The 26,930-nt window shown below is 32.6% G+C and overlaps 1 protein-coding gene across 1 annotated transcript; it reads left to right on the forward strand.

Moving 5' to 3' along the window:
- The first annotated feature begins 88 nt into the window (after positions 1-88).
- On the forward strand, positions 89-26,930 carry grp (serine/threonine-protein kinase grp). The gene is made up of 7 exons (XM_074172417.1): positions 89-505; positions 564-787; positions 8,925-9,135; positions 15,733-15,842; positions 15,895-16,098; positions 20,973-21,361; positions 26,593-26,930. The coding sequence occupies exons 1-7, from the start codon at positions 435-437 to the stop codon at positions 26,776-26,778; spliced, it is 1,395 nt and encodes a 464-aa protein (XP_074028518.1). The 5' UTR covers positions 89-434; the 3' UTR covers positions 26,779-26,930.

Here is a 26,930-nt window from a genome sequence, read left to right on the forward strand (position 1 = left end):
GACGCGCAGTAGTCCTAGAAAAATAATACTGTGAGACACAAATATCTTTCCATTCCACTGGATAAGAATGACTCTACTGGTTTTAGTTATACTGTGACTATTCCGTCATACCAACATTATTTGCATCTCCCTGTGAAAAATCGCAGGTCCTAAATTCCAAAATCGATTTCGGGCAAAGGGCAAACAAAAACGAATTTCATATACTCGAAATCAACATGTCGGAATAATTTTTTATGTTTATTTTTAGTTATGTTTCTACATTATAATATTTCCAAATCTGTGATTTTTAGCAAGTATTCTTGTCCTTAGAATTTTTCATGTTTTCATTTGTTTCCTGACACAAAGCCCACGTTTTTTAAAATAATTCTGTTTCGTTTTTCGTTGTTTCATATAGTTATTTGCTAGTCCTTTTTGAATATTTTTGATACATAAAAATGCAGACGACAGCTTTTGTAGAAGACTGGCTGTGTTATGACACAACTTTAGGAGAAGGGGCTTATGGAGAGTATGTTTTTGATTAAAAGGTAATAGAGAGATGATTATATAAAACATTTAATTTGTAGGGTTAAGCTTCTGATCCACAAAAAAACTGAAGAGAAGATTGCTTGTAAAATAATCAATCACAGAAAATATAAAAATGCTTCCTCAAATATTAATAGAGAAGTTACGATTCACAAAATGTTGGACCACGAAAATATTATCAAATATTATGGACGTAGACAGGAGCCTCTCAAGGAATATATTTTCTTGGAATATGCAGCTGGAGGAGAACTTTTTCAGCAAATTGGTGATTATAAACTTTTGATTGAAATCCTAAACCATTTGAAAATTCTATAGACACCTAGATAATATGGAATAAATTTGACTAGTTTGGGGCCAGGGACATATGAGGCTTTCTCCTTAGGCTTGACACCTGGACTGTCTCTCATTATACTGTTTTTGTTTGAATAAATCTTTGTGAATGGTGCTTGGAAGAGACTATTTTGCTTCACATTAAGAAATGGATAAATTAGATGACTGGTAGACTGGTAGTTACTGTGCAAAGTTTAAAACGTGTTGAATATTTGTTGAATATAAACCTTTTGAACGACGCAGTGATCAAATTGACCTCAAATTTAAAATTAGATTGGGGAAAACAAATAGTGGAACTGAAACGTCTGAAAAAGTCTGTCACAATTGTAGAATTTTCTCTTTGGCTTGAAAAAATAAGTGAGGCCATAATGTACGTTGTTCCTGAAAGAGAACTGGATAAAAAAAGAGATAGGTGTGTACCACATCCATTCAACCAGATAAACCAACATTCAGATGTAAATTCTGCAAGAAAGACGGACGTAAAGTAGAGAAGTGCCACAACTTAAAAAAATTAGAAGTTGAGAAATGTTGGGACTGGATGAAAGAAAATAAAGTATGTTTCAGTTGTTTAGGATCATCACATCACACAAAACTTTGTAAAAGCAAGAAAACATGTGATGTTAATGATAAGATAAGATAAGATAAGATGAGATAAGATATTTATTCACCTTTAAAAATTTTCACAGAAAAACAGTATGTTACAGTAGTCACACAACTGTTTGTTGTTTAGATATGTCACAAACTACAAAAAGTATTTAATAATAAAAAAATATGTTAGTATATGAAAAATTCGATATTTACATATATATAAAATCAGTCACATTTATACATATATGAGCAGTTATCACAAAATATGTAGTCCACACTCTTGACATTCAAAAATATAAGTATTTAGACCCATGAATGAAGAAAAATTTCATTTATATCATATAGTGGATTCAGCAGCATTGGTTGTTTTAGTTAGTATTTCAATTTTTTAGTTGTGTAATACTTCCATTCCACTGGTATTTGGTTGTACAGTTTCATTGGCAAATATTCAGTTTGTATTTTTGCTTTTTCCTTATTTACTTTTGACATTCTATATTGATTTTTATTTCGTGTATCATGTCCATGAAGATCTGTTCCCAAAATATATTTATTTTTATTTTGATGTATCCATAGAATTGCCTCCATTATATATTTATTTATTTATTTATCTACGGGTAACCCCAATTTGTATACACGAATTCAATACATTTTAGGAAGTAAACACTAATACTAATCTAACTTTAATTATACTAATAACCTAAGAATAAAAATATTTGAATATTTGAGCACTTATTCCTGTGATTTACAGTTAAATATTTTTCAATCTATTTCTAAGAGAACATTCAGGAATATAAAATAAGTCAAGATCAACCTTAATTTCCATTAGAAACTATTCTAGAAAGTGGAGAATTTTTACCATAATTACACCTGTGGAAGTTGATTGCAAACATTTGATTGTTCCGTGTCCTTCTAGGAGGTACGTGAAGTTTAATTTCAGAAAGAAGAGTTGAACAATCAATTTTTGAACTGAACAACTTATGGAGGAATATAATATCTGCATGAATTCTACGAGTACTGAGTTTCGATATATCTGTTTTGAGACGGATATTTGAGAGTGAGTGATATATACAAGGTAATGTCAAGATTTTCATTTCAATAGAAATTGGCTTGGCGTGTGCTCTGTTGCCAAATTGGCCATGGTTCTTATAATTTTTTTTTGGCTCACCAATAGTTGACGACAAGCCGGGCTTGTTCCCCACAATAGAACCCCATATACAAGATGGCAATGTACCATATCATAGTAAACAGTCTTCAATACTTCGCTAGATAGTACTTTCCTTAGATTTCTCAAAACAAATATAGCCTTGGATAGCTTTTTTTGAATTTCATTTATATGTATTTTCCAATTCAGTTGAGCATCAACATGAAAACCCAATAGCTCAACTGTTTTTCGTGAATGTGATGTTCTTTGTTTTATTTTTGCTTAGGGACATAACGTTTGAATTTGAAAAGTTTTCCATTTACAATAATGTTTCCTCTGACTTACGTTCTATTGCGCTTAAGTTTTTGTCCTATAACAAAAGAGTAGAGTCATCTGCATACATAAAAACATCAGCAGTATCAATAAATGTTGGTAAGTCGTTTATGTAAACGATGATTAATAGGGGACCTAGCACTGAGCCCTGAGGCACCCCATGTTTGACTTCTATAGTTTTTGATGTCTTATTATTTAGTGATATATATTGATTGCTGTCTGTCTTTTAGGTATGACTCGATGAGATTTAATGCTGTTCCACGTATTCCATATTTGTGGAGTTTTTTTAACAAAATATCATGAGAAACACTATCAAATGCCTTTGACAGGTCACATGAGATTGCATGTGTATGTATCCCTACATCTTGATTTTTGACTATCGTGTGCACTATATCAGTGACAGCTTGAGAGGTTGATCTGAGAGAACGAAAACCATACTGATGATCATCTAGGAGTTTTCCCTTTTCTAAAAAATTGGTTATTCTGTCCTTGATAATAGCTTCTATTATTTTTGAGATTATAGGAGTTATTGTCATAAATATGTAGTTGCCACAATTATTAGCATCACCTTTCTTTAGAATAGGGGTTGCTCTCCCCAGTTTTAAGTGTGATGGAAACTTTCTCTTTACCAGGCAGATATTTATCAGATGTGTAAGAGGTTCTGCTAAAATTGCAGGAACGAGTTTTATTATTTTCGAACTGATATTATATGCATCCATACTACTACTATTTTTTAAGGTTCTCAAAAGTGTTAAAATTTCGTTCTCGTTTGTGGGTCTCAGGAATACCGAGGTTTTTACATTGATTTTCAAAAGTTCCTCGCCTCTCAGATCGGTGGGAGGTATTGTTTTAATAATATTATCAACCATTGTGGCACTATATTCACTGAATTCATTCGCAGTAAAGCACGTGCTTTCACTACTGAAAGTGGATTTCCCTCTGATCTCATTTACTATTTTCCAGGCAGTTTTTGAAACATTTTTACTATTTGTGAGGACACTATTATAATACACCTCTATTTTAGATTTGTTTATTTTTTTCTGTAGTTTTTTTTTTGCTAAAATATAAGAGTTTTGATTCTGGATTCCCCGTCATTTTATAAATGTAATTTTTTTGTTTCACTTCATTTCTCATTTTTTTAGATCGTCTGTGAACCACTTTGGTTTATGAATTTTTTGATTTTCTTTTTTTTAGAGGAAATGCTACTTCAATCGCATACGTTATGTTATCACACAAAAATTTAGCTAAGATATTTGGATTGTCAGATAAGTAAAATTGTGTCCAATCTATTTTGTTCATATGATGTTTGAACTCTGCTATGCCCATTTCACTTATTTGCCTGATTTTTTTAAACTCTTTGTTGTCCCAAACAGAATCTGTATTTATTTTAACACTGATAAATTGCCCGAAATGATCTGATATTTCCTCTCTGATGATTCCAAAGTCTATGTAGCTGTTGAAATTTACGCATATGTTATCAATACATGTGGCGGAGTATCCGGTAACCCTAGTAGGTTCACGTAAGAGAGTTTTAAAATTATGAGATACGAGTTGTTATGTGTGTGTTTCAAGGCCTTATTCAATTCCCACATTTCAATGTTTCTCGATAGATGGCTATGTTCATGATTACGTTGATCTACTTGCGTTGTAAGGAACATCTGATTAACTGAGTCAGGAGCTACTTTATTATGAAAAAAAAGTGGTAAAAAACATAGAAAGTTTAATTTCTCTTTTCTTCATTATGATTTCCTACCACGTACGTAATGGCTACATCCATCAGTTAATTGCTTAATTAATCATCTTCATCACGAACGAGTCTCTGTGATCAGCTGTGATGGCGTCATGGCAACTGAATTCAGAGTGGGGACGGAGTGAGAAAGTAATAGATAGAGAAAAAGTGAATAGAGAATAGAGGAATAGAAACTCGGAGAGGGAAATATAGGTATCACACAGCTGCTGTTATTTCGGCTTGCGGAAATCGTCAGATTATATATTTTTCGTTATCCTTGAATTATTTCCTTCAAAATAAAAAAAAATTAGCCACGCTGGAGAATGTCGAAATGACGTTATTTTTTTACAACTTTGCTGTTCTCCCCTTTCTTTACGTCGCTCTCAAATTGTCAGATTACTGGAATATACACTTTTTAGCAGGTAATTAACTCGCCCTTCCTTAATCTGACGCGCTCGAGAATTTCTGATGATCAATTTTTTTTACTAATCTGATCCTTTATCCCTCAAAGGCGGCCTCCACCAAATATGGGGTTCATATTTGGTGGAGGTACTTAACCGGGTACAAGGTATCCCCCTGTATATTAATCTGCCGCGCTTTAGTAAATCCCGAAATCCCCGCTTGGGCTCCCCTATTATCAGCGCTTTATTTGCAGTGCTATCTTATGAAAAATTTGAGAATGGTTCTCATACATTCTCAATTTCAGATGGTGTATTACGCGCAAGTAGAGAGTCGTATGCGTTATGGCGTTTGTTTCTGGGGATAATCAATTACGTCTAAGGAACTTTTCACTGCAAAAAAAAATGAAGTGCATCATGAATGTGCCTAGTATTGAGAGCAAATATTCAGCAAATATGAAATCTTGACACTTCCATCCTTATATATTTTTGAATTGTGTCTTTATATTATCAAGAAAAAGGATAGTTTATGTGAAGAATTCTTATATACATTAAGCGAATACTTGTACTCGAAATCACTTTCATTTACCAGTCAGTAAAAATAGAGTACATTTCTGCTCTCCTACTAATAATGGCTTACTTGCATTCAATAATGACCAATTGAATTAAAAAAAGCGACTCAAAAATATCTTCTTACAAAAAGTTTATTCAACGGATGATTTCTTTTCAAAATATGTCTCAAGAATATTGAAAACAATATTTCTAATATGTTTAGAATTTTTAATGGCAAGTCTGTTTTCCAAAGGTCTGAATGTGAACTTGTTTAATCATTATCGAATGTTCTTTCTTTCTTGATTATTCCAATTCAATATTGTATCTCTTGGGAAATAAATTATTAGTATTGAAGCATTAAGTTTCGATTTATTTTTCGAATTGTGAAGTTCACTACAACGTTAGCCATTCAATATCAAAAGTTCCTTTTAGTTTGCTAATTTTTTTCGCACGTATTTGTATTCACTATTATATCCCTGGGAAAAGTCTCGTTATTTCTTTCATCTATTGAATATGGTGAATGTCTTCCACCACTATATCAGAAAGCACCGATTTTCTGTTGAATAATACAATAACCCCAAACACAACCCTCCAATTCCTCTGCTGTACCAACTCACTGGTAATATCCCTATCGAGGAAAGACTACCGTCACTTACTTAGAAGTTTGCTAGAAAAGACGACAATGTAGAAATCATTAGAAAGTATGCTGTGACAAGAAACCCCTATGCAAGAGTACAACATTGACACTCAACAGAAACACTGTTAGGAAAATTACCACAACTTTATCAATGGAATTATTTTGTTTGTTCATTTTTATATCCATATATTTTTTTGATATTATAAAATAAGCTATGTTATTTCAAAGCAAGTTTGTTACAAGGGCGGAATGACTTCGGTCGAGAGCCAGTTGAGCAAAATTGTAATTTTGTTCAATAAATTACAATTATTATTATGTATTATTATTATTACAATGAACAGTATTGCATTTCATGTTGAAAGGAGAGAGCGTGAGGTTAACATTAAACTTTATAAGAATTTAAAGGGTATCATGAATGGTGAGGTATTGGAGCGAAAATATTTTCAGGAACATGCTTTCATAAGCAAATATACCTTCATTCGTTTCAAGTGAGGACAGTCATTGACTGTTGTATTTCATGGACTTTTGTATCAGACATTGTTCATTGCTTCTTTATAATAAATGTTCAATTCGTAGTTGACTTTTCATAATATGGAATATCGTTTTTTTCTTTGTAAGTTTAATATTTTAGAATTAATCGAGAATTAGATATCTAATCAAGATTTGTTTTCAAAAATATTTCATCAAAATATTTTTTTCGTACAGTTTTATTAACACTCTGAATTCACTTCACATTTTGTATTCACTTCAATCATTCACTTCAACAATTCACTATAATTTTTTGTTGAACTGTTTTAGAACGTTTTTGAATTATATAGTACCTTTGAAACTAAAAAATATTGAGTTACTGAATAAAGAGTATTAATAATCTCATCTTCAATTGGTATTTCAGCAGAGAATAAAGTTGTCAGTAATTTGAAGCATCGCTTTGGAATTGAAATTGGAGGGATATCTGGAGCATCATTGAAATGATGTTCTAGAATTGTTCCGAAAGTTCGTTTTTGGGAAGTTCTATAGTTATAAATTTCCAATAATTCTCGAACCAACAAATTACTTCACGAAATTGCTGATTTTTCAGTATCACTTAAAAGCAGCGCATAACCTTTCGACCTTTCACCATAGTCGGAATGGACTATTTTGGGCCTATGAATGTTTCTGGTGGCCGAAGACATGATAAAAGATACAGAGTACTGTTTACATGCATGAGCACCCGTGCAGTTTATCTTGAAATGGCATACTCTTTGAGTACAGATTCGGCAATAATGGCAATCAGAAGACTCATTGGTCGTAGAGGATGTCCCAAAAAAGTATTTTCCGATAATGGCATGAACCTGAGGGGAGCAGCAAATGAACTTAAGACAGCCTTAAAAGATTTGGACCAGAATAAGTTAATTTCTAACTTAACCACTGACAACTTTGAATTCAATTTCATACACCCTTCCGCTCCACATATGGGAGGAACTTGGGAGAAACTCATTAGATCCATCAAAACTACTTTATATGTTTTTCTCAAAGAAAAATTTCCACGAGACGAAGTTCTGCAGACTTTATTAATAGAAGCCGAATCCATTGTCAACAGCCGTCCACTGCTTCACGTGTCACTCGACCAAGCAGACAGTGGAGCCTTGACACCAAATCACTTTTTAATGCGAACATCAAGTGTAACTCAGATCCCAGGTGATTTCGAAGAAACTGATTTATTTACTATAAAACAGTGGCGAATATCTCAACTTCTCTGGGATCATTTTTGGAGACGATGGATAAAGGAATATCTACCTGTTTTAACCAAGAGAACTAAGTGGTTTTCTTCGTCCCTAAGAAAAGCCAAGGTTGGTGATGTGGTTATGATAGTTGACAACCAGTTTTCGAGAAACACATGGCCAAAAGGTATCGTCACAGTGGTTCATAAAGGAAAAGATGGTTACTTTCGAGTGGTAGATGTTAAAACGTTCATGGGCACATTTAGGAGACCTTTGACTAAGTTGTGCATTCTCGACGTTGACGAATCACATTGTTGAAGAACAGGAGTTCTTCACCAGGAAAATGTTCCTACGAATTATTATTTATTAGTTGAATAACAGGAGCTCCTCACCAGGAGGGAGTGTTCCTACGGATTATTTATCTGAAATGTTTGTTTTATTTATTTTGCTCATGTACTATTAATTTATTAGAGATTTTTTGAATAGTTGGCAAAAATAAACAGAATTTGATTACTTGTCAAACATAAAAACCTCATCGGTTTATTGAGTGAGTGAACAAATCACCAAAGTCGAACCGACCTCAACTTGAATACTCTGGCTCATGGAAGATTATAATCGGATCTTACGCTAATTCACAAAATAATCAATTCAGTTGATTCTCCGGAAATTGTTGAACTTATAACTTTATGTGAATCCAAAGAGAACAAGAAACACAGACATTTTTCAAAGTACCCTTTTATCACACTTACTATGGCCAGAATGAGTCTGTAGGTAGAATTTGGAATCATTTGAAAAGACTGAAAAAATTGTGATTGACCGGCTTATTTTTGCCTTTCTTATTTTTTTTATATCTTTTCTTTATATCTAGCTGATAATTATAGTACAGACGTGAAAATTTGTTAATTATTTTGTAAAACTAGGCAATGCCGCAAATAAATAAATAAATAAATTTCATAGAATTGTATTTCAAATAAATGTACCTTATTTTCCTCAGAACCTGATACTGGAATGCCTTCAGGAATGGCCCAAACTTTCATGAAACAGCTTTTATTTGGACTCAGCTACCTACATAGTAAAGGAATTGCACATAGAGATATAAAACCAGAAAATTTACTCATCGATAGTGATGGCAATCTTAAAATAAGTGATTTCGGATTAGCAACTCTGTTCCGATTCAAAGGGAAAGAAAGACTGTTGGATAAAAAGTAGGTAGCTTTTTCTATTCTATTCTATTTAGTCAAACCGAAATATGTGAGGCGATTTTCACGTGAATTAAGTTAGTGAAAATCCATGATAAATAAGTGTTTCACTGTACAATAGCTTCCTCAGGCATGTTTAATATATTTAATTTGAAATATTACTAAAGTTACAGATTGGGGTTAAAAATAAGTTTGAAAAATGCAGTACTGTGGCCTAAATATTTAAAGTTAGCTAGAGCATCAAGTACTAGTAATATGTTGATTTAATATGGATTTGTTTCAAACTGATATTTGAAAGAAGAAAAATTGGTTCTCAGTTCTGATATATCAACCATAAATTGAAAATTGAAATAAATTGAAAATTTATGGTTGATATATGGTTTCAAATATCAGTTTGAAACAAATCCATATCAATTCAAGACTATTAGACTTTTGCTGCTAATAAAATTACATTTGACCAACCTTTTCACTGAATCTGTATTATATCATGGAGAACAGTCACTGATTTTTTACTTGATGTCATAAAGTGTCGTGAAATGGCTTACAAAATATCTAGAAAAGTGTTTTTTTGTTTTTTCTTATATGTCATTGTTATTATTTAATCACAATCGATTCCTAATATAAATATTATAAGTTTATTCAAGATGAATAATAACAATAATATAAGAATATATAACAAATAATATAATAATAATAAAAATTAATCCAAAAAAACCATAGGAAGTAGTACTAATGTAATGCTGGTTTCAACAGAGGAACGAAATTTTTATTAATTTCAATAATGAAGTCACCGCGGAATTAAAAATTAGCTCAAATTTAATAAAACTCAGATAATATATTGATCATGTGTGACTAACCAACTTTTCACTTTATTTTTGTAGGCATATACTTTTGTAGGCTTTATATCATTTAGTAGTATACTACCAGATATTTTTTTCATTATGTATGAGTCTCAACATGTTAATTCATCTTGTTCTTTGAAGTTATTTTGTTTTTAAATTTTATTAATTTTTTATTTTCGTGAAGAAGAATTAATATTCTATAACAATAATTTTTTTTGTAATATTCAATGAGAAAAATAACTTTCGTTAAACAGGCTTAATACAGACCTGTACTTTTTGAAGCAATTTTTGGATCGATAATGTTGATATATCGTATTTTTTAAAATATTATATCATTTTTTTATAACGACCCAGATAATCTCTCGAATGTAGCAATTTTTTCTCTTTTCATGTACAACTACTTCTCCAAAAACCTTTTATTTCCAGTGATATTTTTCCGAGTCGTACAACTTCCAGAGATTTAAGAAAAAAATAACTTTATGTCCAACCCCACCCCCCTCCATTTCTGCTCTTGTGGTGTAATTAGGACTTAATAATATGCGTATGCGTTATTGTTTGAGAAAACTGATGTGGTTGTGACCTCGAATTGTAAATGTTTTTTTTTTCATTCAACGGTGATCTGAATTTCCTGAGAGAATATAAAAAACTTAGGCTTTCACGGCCAGAAAATCACGATTAGATAGAACGAAATCCGGGTTGATAGGCCACGGTTGAATGGAACCTTTAGTACCACACGTGTCGTCTGCTACTGCGGCAGATATCCTCAGTGGTATATGTATTGACAGTGGGAACGAGGGTTGTACTAAAAGTTCCACTTTTGTTTTTTCTATTCCTAAGAGAAGTCGCATATTTCAGTAAACAATAAAAAAGTTCTTATAAGTTTCCCCTGACCAAGATGCTGCATTTTTCTGGTTCAAACCAACCAATTAGATTAATCTAATTGCCTGGCAGTGAAAGTTGCAGAAAAAAACAGCGATTTCTCATTCGGCAGTTGATGTTGAAGTTTGGCTTCGCAACAAACCGTGGGGGGACATTTTTAAAAAATGCTTGAGTTTTCTGTCCGTCCCAAAGAAGACGTCTACATAGGGGGCGGCGTCCAGACTTATGAGACTGAGGCAGGCATTAATGTTTTGTTTTTAAGCTCTAGTTTCAAAGTATGAAATAATATTAATGTATAAGAAAAATGAACTGATGTTTTGACCTGTAAACATATTTAGTTTTCCTAGCTTGTTCGAAGTTCATGAGAAATATTGAATGTTATTTGGAACACTCGCCAAAATCAAAGATACTAGCAAACGAAAATATACGAGTTTATTTCTTAGGTATTTTCAAAACTAGAACTCATTGTAACTTTTATTGTTGGTTTTTCAATATACATCTCTTGTAACTACATATGAGCTTCAAATTAGGAAAAATTAATTTATTAACAAATCGAGGTTAATACCAGGTCATAATTCTCAAACAAATAACTTGCACTTTTCATTATTGATTAACTCTCGTTCAATCACCGCGAAAGCCGATATGGGCCGAATATTAAAGCTTTAAGTTTTTCTTGAATATCTGGAAGTTGTACGACATGGAAAAATCTTACTGGAACTATTATACTTTTATGTTTCAACACATTTTTATATCCACAGTTTTATGTGCAAGTTCAAGTGAAGTTTCTATGAGATCTTTTAAGCACATCTGACACTTTGTATTTCATTTAAGAAATCAAACAAAAACTGTCAAATCATTTTTTAATTAAAGAAATAGGAAATTTCAGAGTATCAGTGGGTTTGAAAATCAAACGAAATTCTGATATGAATATGTTATCATCAGTAAAATAAATTATTGTTTGGTTTTTGAAAAGTTTTCCGTGGAAAACTGTGAGCCAGTGGAACCGTTGGTAAAGCTAAAGTTGGAATTGGCAGTGTACAAAGAAAAATTATCCAAATTTCGATAAAACTCACAAACAACTGTTAGAGATTCAACTCAGTACACCTCGAACTTCACTGTTTAAGAACTGTCTCATTTGGAGAACTGCGTTTATGTGGAATGAACTTCCTGATGACGTTTTTCCAAATGAATAAAAAAAACCACGTGTGTGGTACTTGGACGGTTAGCTGTTGTTCTAGCCATTCATATTCTATGATTAATTACTTCTGCAGTACATTTGAAGAGGTTGAGGTATCATGTTATGTTATATCATGTAATCTATCTGATTATGACGCGATCATTAGTACTTTAAATTTGAGTACAGGTGAGGTACAGGTAAGACAATAAAAAAGTTTAATTTGGAAAATTATGTAGTTATACAAATTATGGCAAGTTTTATCAAATTGTGTCAATATTCTATAGAACCTGTTTTCATGTGCCAACAACCATTCGAATCTTTTCACATGGAACTATGTGTTTTTTTAAAACCGTAGCTTTCTGTAGATATACGAATTTCCACCAAAAATATGTAATCACTCCACTGCATCAAGAAATATCTTGTCAATGAGCAATTAACAATCAACTATATTAACAAATATAGAAAAATGCTTATAAAAAAAAGCAAAAGAAAGGTATTATAATGATAGAATAAATAAGGTGAACAAATTGATAAGCAAAAGCAACATAAAAAACCCATAGAAACCTCAGTATCGTCTGATTCAATTAATGATTATTTTTGTCTTATTGTTGAAAATATAACAATTAAGATCAATAACGCAGATGACTATTAAGGAGATAACCATCAATAACATCAAAAATAAAACAACTTCCAGAATGGATAACCTCTCAATGTGAATCTTCGAGAACCTAACAACCAACGTCATAGGTACTGTTTCGTTAAATTAATGATTTTTTTCTAACAGGGTATTTTTCTGTACTTCTTGACAACATCAGTAGTCACACCACTGCATAAAGGAGGTGACGGGGATAATAATATTATGAATAACATTGGTGGACCAAACCTATATAGCTTGTTGAAATAATATTTTAATCATCAGATTTACCTGACTATTATATAAGGACACATTGTAAAATTAATTCAAGACTAGTAGACAAAGCAACATTGTGAAATTAATTCAAGACTCTTAAGACACAGACACCTAGAAAAGGTATCTATGGTATAAATAAGGATAACATTGTACATATATTTACTTTAATCTTTCTCTTGAAGATGATCACTTGGTGATCGAAACACGTGTCGAGGTTTTAAAATAACGGTTTGGTGTTGAGATAAAACTCCAGTAATATTCAGATGTAGCTTTAAAAAGATGGCCATTATCAATTGTCAAAGTTTGGAAGTCCCTGTTAAAAGCTTGAAAGTCCCTGAAAAGAAACCCTAGATTGACCCATAGAAGGAGAAATGCTGATTCAGATTGGGGTAGTGATATCATTGAAAGAAATTAATAACCATATTGCTGCCTTGCCATATTTCGATTTACAATAGATCTCAATGGTGTTACCAGTTGGATCATTAGTGCAAATTTTGAACTCTTCTTTCCCTAACAAGAACCACACCACTAAGTGAATGGTGGCTATGAGGACTCCCATTATGAAGACGCCATCTATGGTATCAACAGAAAACTCAGAGTTGGAATATCAAAGTTGAGGGAGCATCCCAGCGGTGGTCCGTTACAGAGGGTATGGGCTCTGGTATCTATTTGAAGTGAAAATTGCGAATAGAGATAGAAAGACAATGTTCATTCTGCAACCAATATTGAATCGGATTGTCGTTAGACTCCTCGTTTATATCTGATATTGTCGTAGACCCAGGACAGAGATATCAACCTGCCTAGGAACCTATGCGACTGTATTTCAAGCGGAAATTTACGCTAGTGAATTGTGTGCGGAGAGATTGGAAAAATCCAACCTCAAACACGGGTCAATAAAAATATTCGCGGACAGTCAGTGGCGTTGGAAGCTCTTGGCTCCTAAAAAGCAACGTATAAATTGGTAGCCAATTGCCAAAAATGGCTCTCCTCTATAGGAAGACTTAACATATTGTCTCTGGCCTGGATTCCTGGCCATACTGGCCTGGAAGGCAATGAAGCTGCTGACTCCCTTGCAAAGGAGTTAGGCCTTGCCAAAAAAAGATTGAACACCTGGATGGCAAGAAAACAATTGTTGGAGTACAGTGGAGATGAACTACGATGTCTAAACAGGCCTTCTTACAGGTCACTGTCATTTGAATCATCATATGCAGAGACTCGAACTGTCGGAAGACAGTGTATGTCGCCTCTGTTTGGAAAATTATGAAACAGCAGAGCACATACTTTGTGCCTGCCCCGCTGGGGACCGAAGCAGGTTTTTAGAGTTCAGCAGAGTCGTACTCTTGCCATCTGATTTGAAAGGCCACTCACCATACAAACTAATCTGTCGAAAGACAGTGTGTGTCGCCTCTGTTTGGAAAATTATGAAACAGCAGAGCACATACTTTGTGCCTGCCCCGCTGGGGACTGAATCAGGTTTTTAGAGATCAGCAGAGTCGTACTCTTGCCATCTGATTTGAAAGGCCACTCACCATACAAACTAATCGGCTTCGTTAAGAAGCTGGGTTTATTTGGTCGAGTGTGAATAGGTGAGCCACAATAAACCCTTGCAGGCTGCGGTGGAGGGTCGAATAGACCCACTCACTTTGGACCTAACCTAACCTGTCTCTGATATTCATGGTTAAAATTTTCTGATGATTCCTTAGATGGTATGTTCTAAAAGTGAGTCATCCTTGGTACAACTTGACTGAATTTTTATCTAAAAGGCTGCAGATTATAGCAGAAGGCTCGTGTTTCCACTATGTTTATCACTCATATATAAACATTTTGAATTTTAGCGTTGGAATAATTTATTGACAAAAAAATCTTGATTAAGAGAGATTGTACAGGAGATATTTCTTAGTATCCAGGGAATGGACAGTGTTATTTGTAGCCCTGACTTTTTAATAAGTTCCATAATATTGAGATCATTTGTTTATATTTGCTAGAATTATTAGAAACTGCAGTTATCTTTTCTTATGGAATAAAGGTAGAAGAACTTTGATGACTTTCGAAAATAATAGCGTCATCACATAGTTTCCAAAGCACTTAGTTCTAAAAGAACTGAAAATATTTAAAAAAAAAAGTTGTATATCTGTTTAAAATCTGTTTTTCCGTTAATAAGCTATATAATCAGCTTTATAAAGAATTGTTTTCTATTTGGCTATTTTACTATAAACGTATATCCCATTTAATAAGCTAATTTTCTAAATTGAAGTTCAATAATAATAATTCAATTGGTTTTATTTTTTCATGTACCGATATGGAACCTTCTTGAATGAATTCCTCTACCTTCTCTACTAATAACTACTTAATATATTCTCTAGGAAACGTTTGACTGCATTTTTTATTTTTGATCTTGTATTTAATAGTAACTTGAAAATTAAACTTTATTTAAAATGAACATTGCCAGTGGTAGTTATCAAATTATATTTGTAACCATATTATAACCAATTTTTTTTTTATTTTGGCTTGTGGATATTAGTCATATGAAGTTTCTTGGTATAATCGAAAAATGGCAATAAAGCAAATATTCAGCATTCAAATATATTATGTATATCTGGTAATCATTGTTTTCTTAAGGAAGTTGATTGTGATTTTTGTAGACTTTGTATTCAAAAAAATTGCAAATTGTCATTAGCTGTTCCTTGCTGTCAATACAATAATCGATTTTTCTTCATATTGTTCAGTTGAAAAATTTAATTTGATGTTATTTACTTTTGGAACATTGAACTGCCCTAACAACTTATAATTTTCAGATGTGGCACTAAACCTTACTTAGCGCCTGAAGTTTTACTGAGGCCATACAGAGCTCAACCTGCCGATATATGGAGCTGTGGAATAGTGTTTGTAACTATGCTAACGGGTGGTGAGTGATTATTTATTTTGTATGACACCGTCACAAAATTTTTGTTTTATAGAACTTCCCTGGTCAGAACCAGGTGAAAAAAACAAAGAATTTATGAAATGGAAAACAGACATGTATTTATCTGAAACCCCGTGGTCTAAACTTGGTAATACTGCTCTGAGTTTGGCAAGGCAAATTTTGAATGTTGATGACAAGAAACGCTTGACTATAACACAGATTGAGAATCATCCATGGATGAGGTTCAACTTTGGATCTGGTATGTATATCAAAAGGTATAGTAAATTTATATAGGGCTCCGAAAGACTTCAGACCTGGCTGTTGTGCTTTGGTAAATTAGCGATATGATTCTATAGAAATTCATAAAGCTAGATTACCAAAGCATAAAAACCAGAAATATCTACAACTTCAATACAAGAGGTATGTTACAGTTACATTTATAATGCATTTCTTTGACTGCTCTGATGACTTTTTCAACCACCAATTTTTTTTTCAATTTATTGATGGATGTAGCCGTTACTACGTGGTAGGAGATCATCATGAAAATAGAGAAATGAAACTTTCTATGTTTTTATATCACTTGTATAAATCAAGGCAGAAATTTCTCTTCCATCCAACCAGATACCAACCTAAAAAAAGAAAATTGTGCAACTGAACCTCCAATTATGTGATATTCTGATCATATGAATACTGTGATAGTTATTTAGTTTGCAAGTAGCAAACCAGTTCTTCCACCAGGCATAATTTCATCGGAGATATTAGCAAGAGCTGGTCAGCAAGTATAGTTGATATAAATTGTACATTGTTTTTAATTGTTATCAAGTAGTTCCATTTTCTTGGTACAATACAATCAATTTTCAAACTTTCTAGGCAGTATATCGAAGTTTATACAAAGATCATTTTATTTTGTGGTGTTGCACTCAGATTGGTAGGGCTGTTACAAAAAAAGACTCTTTGTTATCTGTTAAACTTTGGTAAATTTATTAGATAGCTGGTTGTGCTGTCATCTTCAAGGCTCTACTCAAACTGAACGTTTCATCCTCTTGTTTGTTCTTTTATGCGGTCAGAACGCCTTAGTGCAGGTACTTCAGGTACTGTAGGTAAGTTTGCCTGTATTTGGGTTATACACGCCATACAAAACAAACATAACTTTCCCCTATTAGAGAACATAAAAAGGTTAATGCAGTCAAGCTGCTGGAAAATAAATTCATGAAAATCAAAAGATAAATAGATAAGCACTATTCTGATCACTCCCATATTGATTTCAATCTAAGAGCCACCGGTAGGCAGCTGTTTCAGCCTATTGGGCATCGTCAGTACCGGGCAGGCGGTCCCGATTGAAGACAATATATATATATATATATATATATATATATATATATATATATATATATATATATATATATATATACATACGAAAAGAAGGTTCTAAAATCTCTGCCAAGAAACTTCACTTATTGATTACTATAATAAGTACAGGTCAGTTACAGAAGAATTTTGAAGCATGATACACATATCTACTACAAGGCAAATAAACTCAATTGAGGTTTGCTTAGACCCCAACTTAATTAATAATTTTTAATGCCCTATATGTGAAAAACTCACTAGAAATTTATCGTCATCTTTAAATCATTTGCAGTTTCTTTGCAATGTTGACATATCTAATAGTTTTTTTATGAAATAATCCCCGGGAAATTTAAAGTAGTTATCAAGGATATCAAAAACAAGAATTGCAGGGGTGTAGATGACATTTCTATTGAAATATTTGAAACTCTACCTAATTGACCTTTCAAAGGCATTCAACTGTGTAAACAACAAGATACTTCTGAATAAATTACAGAAGTATGGTTTCAGAGGCATCACCCTTCAGTGGTTTCAATCATATTTATCGGGCCGCAGACAAATAGTATAAACAACTGAGTGTTCTTCTGAGCAGTCCATTAAATGTGGAGTGCTTCAAGGCTCGATCCTTGGCCCAACTTCATTTCTTCTCTATATAAATGACTTAGCTCTTATAGATATAAATGCCATGATCATCCTCTTTGGTGATGACATCACCTTATTATGGCACAATAAGGATAATGCCGTTCTGCATGTGGCCATTTGTGAAGACAACAAAAAAGTAAAGGAATGATGTGACTAATAAGTTATCATTCAATACCAATAAAACCAACATTCTTACTATTCTTTGCACCTTACCTGAAATCTGCTTTGGTGAAGAAATCCTAGAAGGAATACATACTTATAAATTTCTTGGGCTGAATATCGATGATAAATTGAAGTTCAAAGACCATAAAACAACTCTAAGTAGGAAGATTGCCTCAGGCTGCTACGCGCTGAGCGTCACCTCTACAGAACTAGGCTTTGCCCATTCAAGAACAGCCTATTTTGCTCTCACAGATTCCCATATTAGATATGGAATAACCTTTTGTGGAGTTTGCTCTAGAGATCTTTTACAAAAAGGGGCTGTCCGATACAGGTGCAAAGCTGCATCCCGGGTTACATGCAAACCTCTTTCAAAAGCTCATGGTATCTTAACAATAGCCTCCTTATACATTTTTGAAACTATCTCTTCAATAAAAGACAGCATTTGTCTTGCGTGATCCACACTTCTTCTTACAATACCTGGAGGCACAATAGCAATATAGAACTGCCTACTTCCATGAGCTCTTTATTAAGAGATTCAATTAATTTCAATGGTAATAAACTATTCAATAACCTGCCAGTCCAAATTAAATAAATCGTGGCGTACAATAGATTTAAAACAGTGGTCAAAATGCTTATGGTTAATGGGGTCTATTATACAATTCAGGAGTATTTTGATGATACTTCGACCCTTGATACACTCACGCGCTTATCCAATCATTGCTATGAACACAAATTTTTCCCTCATCAAATCTCATAGTAGGTATGACAGCTTTCTGGGGTTTCTGTAGCCAGAATTTATTACAATCTGTTTTTGTCCAACGAAAGAGGGCCATGAGGTACTTGTGTAGGGCAAAGCCGAAAGACCACTGTAGACCGCTGTTTGTATCCCAAAAAATTCTTACCATAACCAGTATTTTCATTTTGGAAAATGTCGGTTTGAATCATAACAAACAGTCTTTAAGCAATAATTTGACTCGCACTTATGTAACCACCTGAAGCAACAATCTTAGCATGTCAACTCTTACAAAAAATTCAGTTATATATGAAAGTATTGAAAAATCTTAAGCACTTCAGAAAGGCAGTAAAAGACTTCCTCATGCCAAAAGCATACTACGACCTGCAGGAATACTATGATGAAAATTTCTGATCTCAATAAAACAGTACTACTGTGTTATTATTTTATTAATTTTATGTAAGCCTTACATTTTGCATGTGTCATAACGATCTAACCCAACCTTACTGATTTGTAATGTACTGAACTCATTGTTTCCCTTTCTTTATCCTTTATTTTAAATTATATTCCAAAATTATTTTAATAGATAAATTTTCAACGAAAGTCATTTTTGGGTATTTTTTACAATCTGAAAAATATGTAAATAATAATGGAGAACTATTTTTGGTATTTATAAATGATCTTCCGAAATTTTGTTCAAAAGCTTTCATTACTGTTATTTTTGCGGACGAGACTAACATCTTACTATCTGCGGGAACTATGTCCGAAGTAATTGTCAAAGCAAATGAAGTAACTGTTCAAATTCCTGAGTGATGTTCTATAAATGGCCTGCTGCTAAATTCTGCTAAATCTCAAATGCTCAACTTTGTTACTAAAAATACAACAATTGATAAAAGCTATTTGGTTAGATTAAATAATGAAACTTTACATCAAGTTAATTGTACTAAATTCTTAGATGTTGATATTGATAATAAACTTACCTGGAAGTTCCATGTTGATAGTGTCAAACTGAAGTTCAAAACATATATATTTAGTTCGTCGGTTAAAACGGTCTCTCTTGATGTTCTCAAGCTTTTATACCACAGTTTAATTCAGTCAGCAATTTTCTATGGTCTTGAACAGTGGGGCTTATCAGCTAAAGCTGATGAAGTTTTTGTTATTCACTTCATCACTGCACTTCATCACTTCAAGTGAACACTGCAGGCCATTATTCATTCATTATAGTTTATTAACAAGGCCTAGTTTGAGTCATGAGCAAATCCTGAACATTTCACCGGAAATAACTCTCAACTACATCAACCTTCTAGTAGATTGACAGTATCAAAGAATCACCCCATGTGCATTGGGGTTAAGCTATATAATAAGCTTAGTGAGGACATTAAATCCTCAAATATCTATATCTTTAAAAGGCGGCTCAAGATTTTTCTATTGCAAAAAACATACTACTCTGTGGACGAATTTCTCCTCGAATCAGCCAGTATTTTATGATGATGTTATGTTTTTTCAATTCAATAAATGTTTGATTGATTGATTGAGTGTAGAAAGGGCAAACTTTTTAGTTTACCCCAATAAGTTACTGTCGACATCTGTCGAAGAAGTTGAGAAATAAATAATCAAAAGAAATAAAAAAATCTTTGAATTTTTTGTCAATTTCTAAAGATGGAGGCAATTTTTGGCCTCCGAAACGTAAAGATAAGTATTATATTATTTCTTATCAATTTTTTTGATAGGCAAAATTGTTAAATACGACAAGTTACTGATAAATAGAACATTTTTCTTTGTGACAAATACTTTGATTTTACGTAGTAACTTATCGGGGAAAACCAAAAAGTTTGCCCTTTCTACACTTGTATAAAGTTCTTCATTATAATTTTTATATTTTTCAGATCGTGGAAGGTAAAAAATACCCAAAAAAAGTCTATGAAAAAATATAAATTTTACTTTCTATTTTGAACTATATACTTACATTTTACCAATACATATTTACATTTGATTTTTATATAAATGATACTATGGATTGTACCACAAGTTATTGCACTCATTGCTTTGTCAATAAGAACTAGTCCTTGGACAATAAAGCACAGTTTTGATTGAATGATTGATTGATATGTTTATTTTTCCTTGACAATAATGTTTATTTGATTTGATAACCACTGCTACTGAAACTATTATCAGTGTATATGTATTTTTGATTGGTTATTTTTAATGACTTATTGAAGATGTGCCCCATTGATGAATTTGTATTCTTTTAGATAAAGTTTCTGACCAAGTGGACGGAACATCAGAAAATCTTGCGAAACGTTGGAACTCCATGGTTGAATCAGAAACAAGACATAATCGAGAAACACCCACTGTTACACTTTCCCAGCCTACTATCAGTAACACTCGCTTGTCTATAATGCAGGCTGTAGACTGCTTACGAAATACCACAAAGAACCAACTATGCTTCTCACAACCCACACACAACGATGATCTTATGTTACAATTCACTGAAAGTCCTGTTACCAGAGACAATTTCCATAATATGGTCAAGAGAATGACTAGATTCTATGTAAAAACCAATTTTGAAAAATCATTGGAGAGCTTGTGCTCCGCTTTGGATTCATTGCATTACACATGGAATGCTGCTTTCAAGGGTGCCGTAAGTAGAACTTTTGATATTTTTATTTTATATTGTAAATGTGTTTTTTCAATGAGTTGGTTTATAGAAAATGTTGTTTATTTAAAGATATTTTGTTTTCTCATCAGATAATTTTAACCATATGAGTTGAATATTTTCATAAGATAATAGAATAATAATGATGATGTATTTATTTATATTTGAAACGATCTACCTTATGTTCAAAAATACAATCTTGTTCAGTAAGTCATCCAGGGCTGCCTTTAATTCAAGACAAAGAAACTATTTTAAAGTATCGTTGCCTTATTTGACTCTAGTTGAATATTCAAGTACTTATAAGGGACTTGAAATATGCACACACTTTCTAGATAATGGGAGAATAAATAATTGTAATATACTAAAAAAATTGAAATAATTCATTACAGCATAACAGAGATGCCTAATAGATTCAATTAAGTGGAACTAACCTAATAATCGTGAATTATATGATGTTGACTTTGTTTTTATACTTCGATGTTCTTTCTAAAGAAAATTCGAATAATATCAGACTGTCAAAAACTAATGGGGAGTTATCAGCATTCCTAAAGAAATCATTAGTGAACTTTATGATAGCTCCATGATAGTTATGGTAGAACTGCAGCTTGTAGAAATCTATCGGGAAAACAAACCGCAGCTAACAGAAAACCTCATAATCCAAAGAATAAAATAGGCCATTGAAAGTTTTCGTTTTCCTCATCTCTACAACCAAGTATAGGTTGTTCACGTTAAGGAGAGAATGACGTCACAAGATGACACGTTACGGCGTTGCCAACATGTGCACTATTTCGAACTTACAAATTTTTTTGTACTGTTGATATGTTTTATTGCTATTATCCTTACTTAATTTTGTTATTTGTTGGTACTATTTCGACAATGCTTTAGACATATTGAATATACGCAGGTCTTATCAAAAGAAATGATTAGTTCTGAAAAGAAAAGAAAGACTGACAGTTTTCGATTTTTTTTCTATTCGACAACGTCTGAAATTTTACTATCAGTTGAGCAATTTACAAAATGAAATGTTACTAGTTTCATTTCTGTTGAACGTATTTCAGTGTGTATTTTAACGTTGTTATGTTGGATATACAAAATTACCAAAAATGACGTCATTCTCTTAACGTGAACAGCCTATATCAAAATCCTAGGTCCTTTACTATAGACACTATGAGACAAGTATAGGTCAAATCATAGTCTTAACAGCCTATGAACCTCACATATTTTTTTTCTGAAATAATGGAGAAAATTACATATTACTATGTACTCATAAGAATTGAGTCTGCAATAGATAAATAGCCAGCAATTTGGAAAAATCCTCACAAATCTACAATCAGTGCTCACAGTGAAGATATTGCTAAGAAATGGCTCATTGCGTTTTCATTGATGTAAAGGGTTAGGTTAGGTTAGCTATAGAATAGGGAAAGAAATATATCACCTTTACTATGATTGCTGGTTGTCAACAACCTGATAACAAATTTGCATGAACGTGGCTTCACAATTCAAAGTTATGTCATGACTAATTCATTTATGGGCAAGCATATTGAAGTTTTCTCAAAATTCGGGATAAATAAATTTTCAATTGAAACTCATCTTACATTTCTTGAAGAAAATACTTGAACCGAACATTCGATCATAAATTGACTTCCATCTTGTCAATAGCTTTCTCTCCAAAATAGTGATTGAGTTCATATGATTGCAAAATAACATGATAACAAGCATTGAAACATTAACCAAAGAAAATGGATGATCATAGAATTCAAAAAGGTTCGAAAAATATGAAACTAATATCAAAGTTACTGGTTATTTTAAAACTACTGAAATCTGCTTGGATCTTTCCAAAGTGAGAGATAAGCCAATAGTAAACAGTAAAGTTGTAAGAAATTCAAGGTGGAAGGAAGTGAAGGGTTTGAATCGTAAACCTGTTTACCTTTATTATTTATCATATCTTGAAAAATTTGAAAACTTCGAAAAGCGAGGGTTCTCATTTTACTATTTTAAATTAATTACAGTACATAAAGTTGAATCATCTTGTTAGATTCATCACACCACATAGCCACCACTTCTCTGCTATACATTGTGGAATAGACTTCTAGGGAGTTTATTGAAATGAATATGAGTTACAGCAATTCAAATCCAAAGTAAATCGCCACATTCGTAACGCTCCTTCCTCATAAAAATCTTGTAATATTAGTGCATCTCCATAAAAAAGAATATTTGAAACTAGAGGTTTATGATTGTATCAAAAATAACAGTTCAGTTTCCGAAACAATTCATTCTAGAAAACATTTGATTTTTCATCAAACTTACAAAACTCTTGGAACATATTTAGTCAATGTGATTTTTTAAATAAGTTTGGAGGACTAATATAAATAGTTGTCTGTATTCACGTTATACGGCAGTATGTTATTTTAAGTTAGACTTCATATCACTATAAATCTTATGCAGAAAGTTGAAAATTGCATCACTTGTATTTTTGTTGTTTTGAAACCCATACTGCTGTGGACTCAATATGTTATTATTATAGAGAAAGTAAATTAGCCGCCTTTTTATGATTTTTTCAATAATTTTTTATAAGGTCGGAACAAGTGATATAGGCCTGTAGTTTATTGGATCATCCCTGGCACCACCTTTGAAGAGCAGAATCACTACAGAAGTTTTTGAAAATTCAGAAAATGAGCCATTCACAAAGGAATCATTTATCATTGAGACAAGAACTTTCAAAACAATCTGGCAGTGTCTCAAAGATTTTGACAGACATTTCATCAATACCTGATGTTCTTTTATTTCTAATTTCTCGAATAAACTCTTTTAATTCACCTAGGTCAATGGGGATTAAATCAAATGTTTGACCTATTTGAACTCCCTTCAAATATTTAATTGGGTCGTTGCTCGAGACGGTATCAACTGCATATTTTGCGGTTATTGAACAATAGTGGTTGTTTAATGTTGTGGGACTTATTGCTGTGTTAGTGAATTTTCCTTTAGATTGCTTTCCTCTTAATTTATTTACTATATTCCACCCTTCTTTCATTTTATTATCAGCATTATCAAGTCTATTTTGATAACATTTTTTTTTCGCAGCACTTATCACATTTCTATGTTTTCCTGTATTTATTGAAATATTTAAGGAAACTTTCATTTTTTGAATATTTTCGGATATAATGCAGGGATCTCATATTTATTGATGAAACTTTTAATCCTCTAGTAAACCAAAGTTTCTTTTTTTATATTTATTTTTTGGATTGGGAAAGATTTTTCAAAGAGATGCTTTTACGTTTTATAGAAATGCTCAAAATTGACTACATTGTAAGACTCTCAACCGACTCAAATGTACGAGAAATCAAAGCAAGTGTCCCTCAAGGTTCCATCCTAGGACCCATCTTGTTTCTATGGAATATATTAACGATATAACACAACTGGATCTGACTGCTAGCATCACATTATTTGCAGACGACACAACGTTGCTGTGGCAGGGCTCAAGATGTCACTGTAGACATGGAAAAAATTAAGAGCTGGTGCATCTCAAATAAGCTTTCTTTAAACTTTGATAAAACCCATCTCCTCACCTTCAAATGTGAATCCCACCTCTTAGTTTGAATAACAAGATTCTCGAAATGAAATTGTCCACCAAATTCTTAGGACTTCACATTGATAATAAGCTTAAATTTGAGGATCATATTATCAAGTTGAATAAAAAACTTGCATCTGGCTGTTTCGTAGTGAAGTCAGTTTCGAAGGAACTGGGTAGAACCTTTGCAAGATCTGCGTACTTTGCCTTTGTGGATGCACATATGAGATATGGTATTGCCTTCTGGGGAGTATGCAGCAAAATCATGCTGCAGACTGTTTACGTTTTACAGAAGCGAGCTGTCCACAACAAAATTCCCATATACCTGAAGAGTTATTCTTTGATTATTTTCAGGAAAAAATTAAGCGACATTCTGACTGATAAAGCCTTTTATAGTTTAGGTGAATTTTACAATGACAACACTTTTTATGAATTATAGTTTACTACTGTAGTCGTCACTATAATATAGCATTTTTTTTAAGGAAATTTTTTGAATTTCAAATTGTATAGCATTCATTTTGTTTTGTAAAAATGTGTTTGACACCCTATTTTATATAAATGGGCTTTTAGGAATTACTTTCATACTACTTTGACATAATCATAATCGTTTGTCAACAAGAACTCTTTCTTAGGACAATAAACGTATTTCTCTCTCTCTCTCTATTACTATAGGGAGCCTTTTTTACAATTACAAGTTATTTTCCACTATAAATCTAGTATGGTGGACTCCCTCAGATGGTGTACCTGTTTTTTATGAATCCTATGATATGCCTATCAAATGAAAGAATTTGCTGAAAAGAATACCAAAAATAAAATGATATCACTTTGAATCCAATTTGGCGAATTTCCAAAGATGGTAGACTTTGTATTTTCACACCCCCATGATATGAAGTCCGATATACCAATTTTAATGCCTTATAACTCGGCAAAGGTTAGGAAAGGTTTGGTGGTGCTCAAACAAATATTGTAGGGACCAACCATGCAACAATGATGCATTAAATGAAATGAACACACTCAGAAACATCTCCAGTGATGAATAAAAAATTAAATAATTTCAAGACAAACATTTCTAATAATAAACTTTTATTTACACGGTGTAAAAAATGAAGTGAATTAAATCCTTTGCGAGGTATTTTGCATAAATGTCTGTCGGATATAATTCAGTATCCAGCGTGGTATTAGCCAGAAGTAGTTGTTTTCCGGCAGGCATTTTCTAAAACTTACGGTGTAAGTAGTTGGGACAGATGAATATTCCGGGATTTTTTTTAAACATTCATTTCTAGTATGTATGTATCTCTCCTCGATACAGTCTTCAGATACGGTTTTATCTCTGCTTGAGTATTGACATAGGTTTTGGGGCTTTGTTCACGAAATGGAACTAGTTAACAATTTTTCTAATAGACCAAAGTTTCATACATGCAGTTGAGTCGCTTTGTTGGAAAGTTCTAAACACTTTTTTTTTTGTTTTTTTTTATTTATGAAGTCATGTCCCACAAAAGCATGTGTTTCAAGAACGCCAATTTTCAATAATTTTTCAGATTCCTTAATTTCTGAATTAATCAGAGAAACAGTTTTGAGTTTCAAATGTTCAACAGTAACTTTATTCTCCTTTGTGGTGGTATTCAAACAACTTCATCAATTATTTCAGGTATCTGTAACTACAGTGGATGAGCATAAAAATCCCCTGACGTTCAAGGCTAATATTTACGATATGGATGGAAAAATTCTATTAGACTTCCGATTATCCAAAGGCTGTGGTTTAGAGTTTAAGAAGAAATTTCTCAAGATCAAGAAATACCTGGAAGACATTATAGGAGACTGTTCTGATTTGTAAATAGTTATTGACTTGTATCAAACTCTTGAAATGTTTTCTGATATAGGAAGTTACCTTATTAAATGTTTTGTGTTATTGTTTCACTTGAAGTGATTTGTTGACTGTTCAAAAATTGTTTATATTTGATACCAATAAATTAATTTTTCATAAAA

Source organism: Leptinotarsa decemlineata, unplaced genomic scaffold (genome assembly GCF_025532065.1).
Source record: "Leptinotarsa decemlineata unplaced genomic scaffold, Ldec_3_MD MMD2_tig00000090_RagTag_RagTag, whole genome shotgun sequence".
NCBI lineage: Eukaryota > Metazoa > Arthropoda > Insecta > Coleoptera > Chrysomelidae > Leptinotarsa > Leptinotarsa decemlineata.

Bases quoted from the DNA above. Each gene is read 5' to 3' on its own strand.
- grp (XM_074172417.1), top strand. From the start codon at position 435: ATGCAGACGACAGCTTTTGTAGAAGACTGGCTGTGTTATGACACAACT. The intron at 506-563 runs GTATGTTTTTGA...TTTAATTTGTAG, and splicing joins GGAGAAGGGGCTTATGGAGA to GGTTAAGCTTCTGATCCACA. The intron at 9,136-15,732 runs GTAGGTAGCTTT...TATAATTTTCAG, and splicing joins GAAAGACTGTTGGATAAAAA to ATGTGGCACTAAACCTTACT.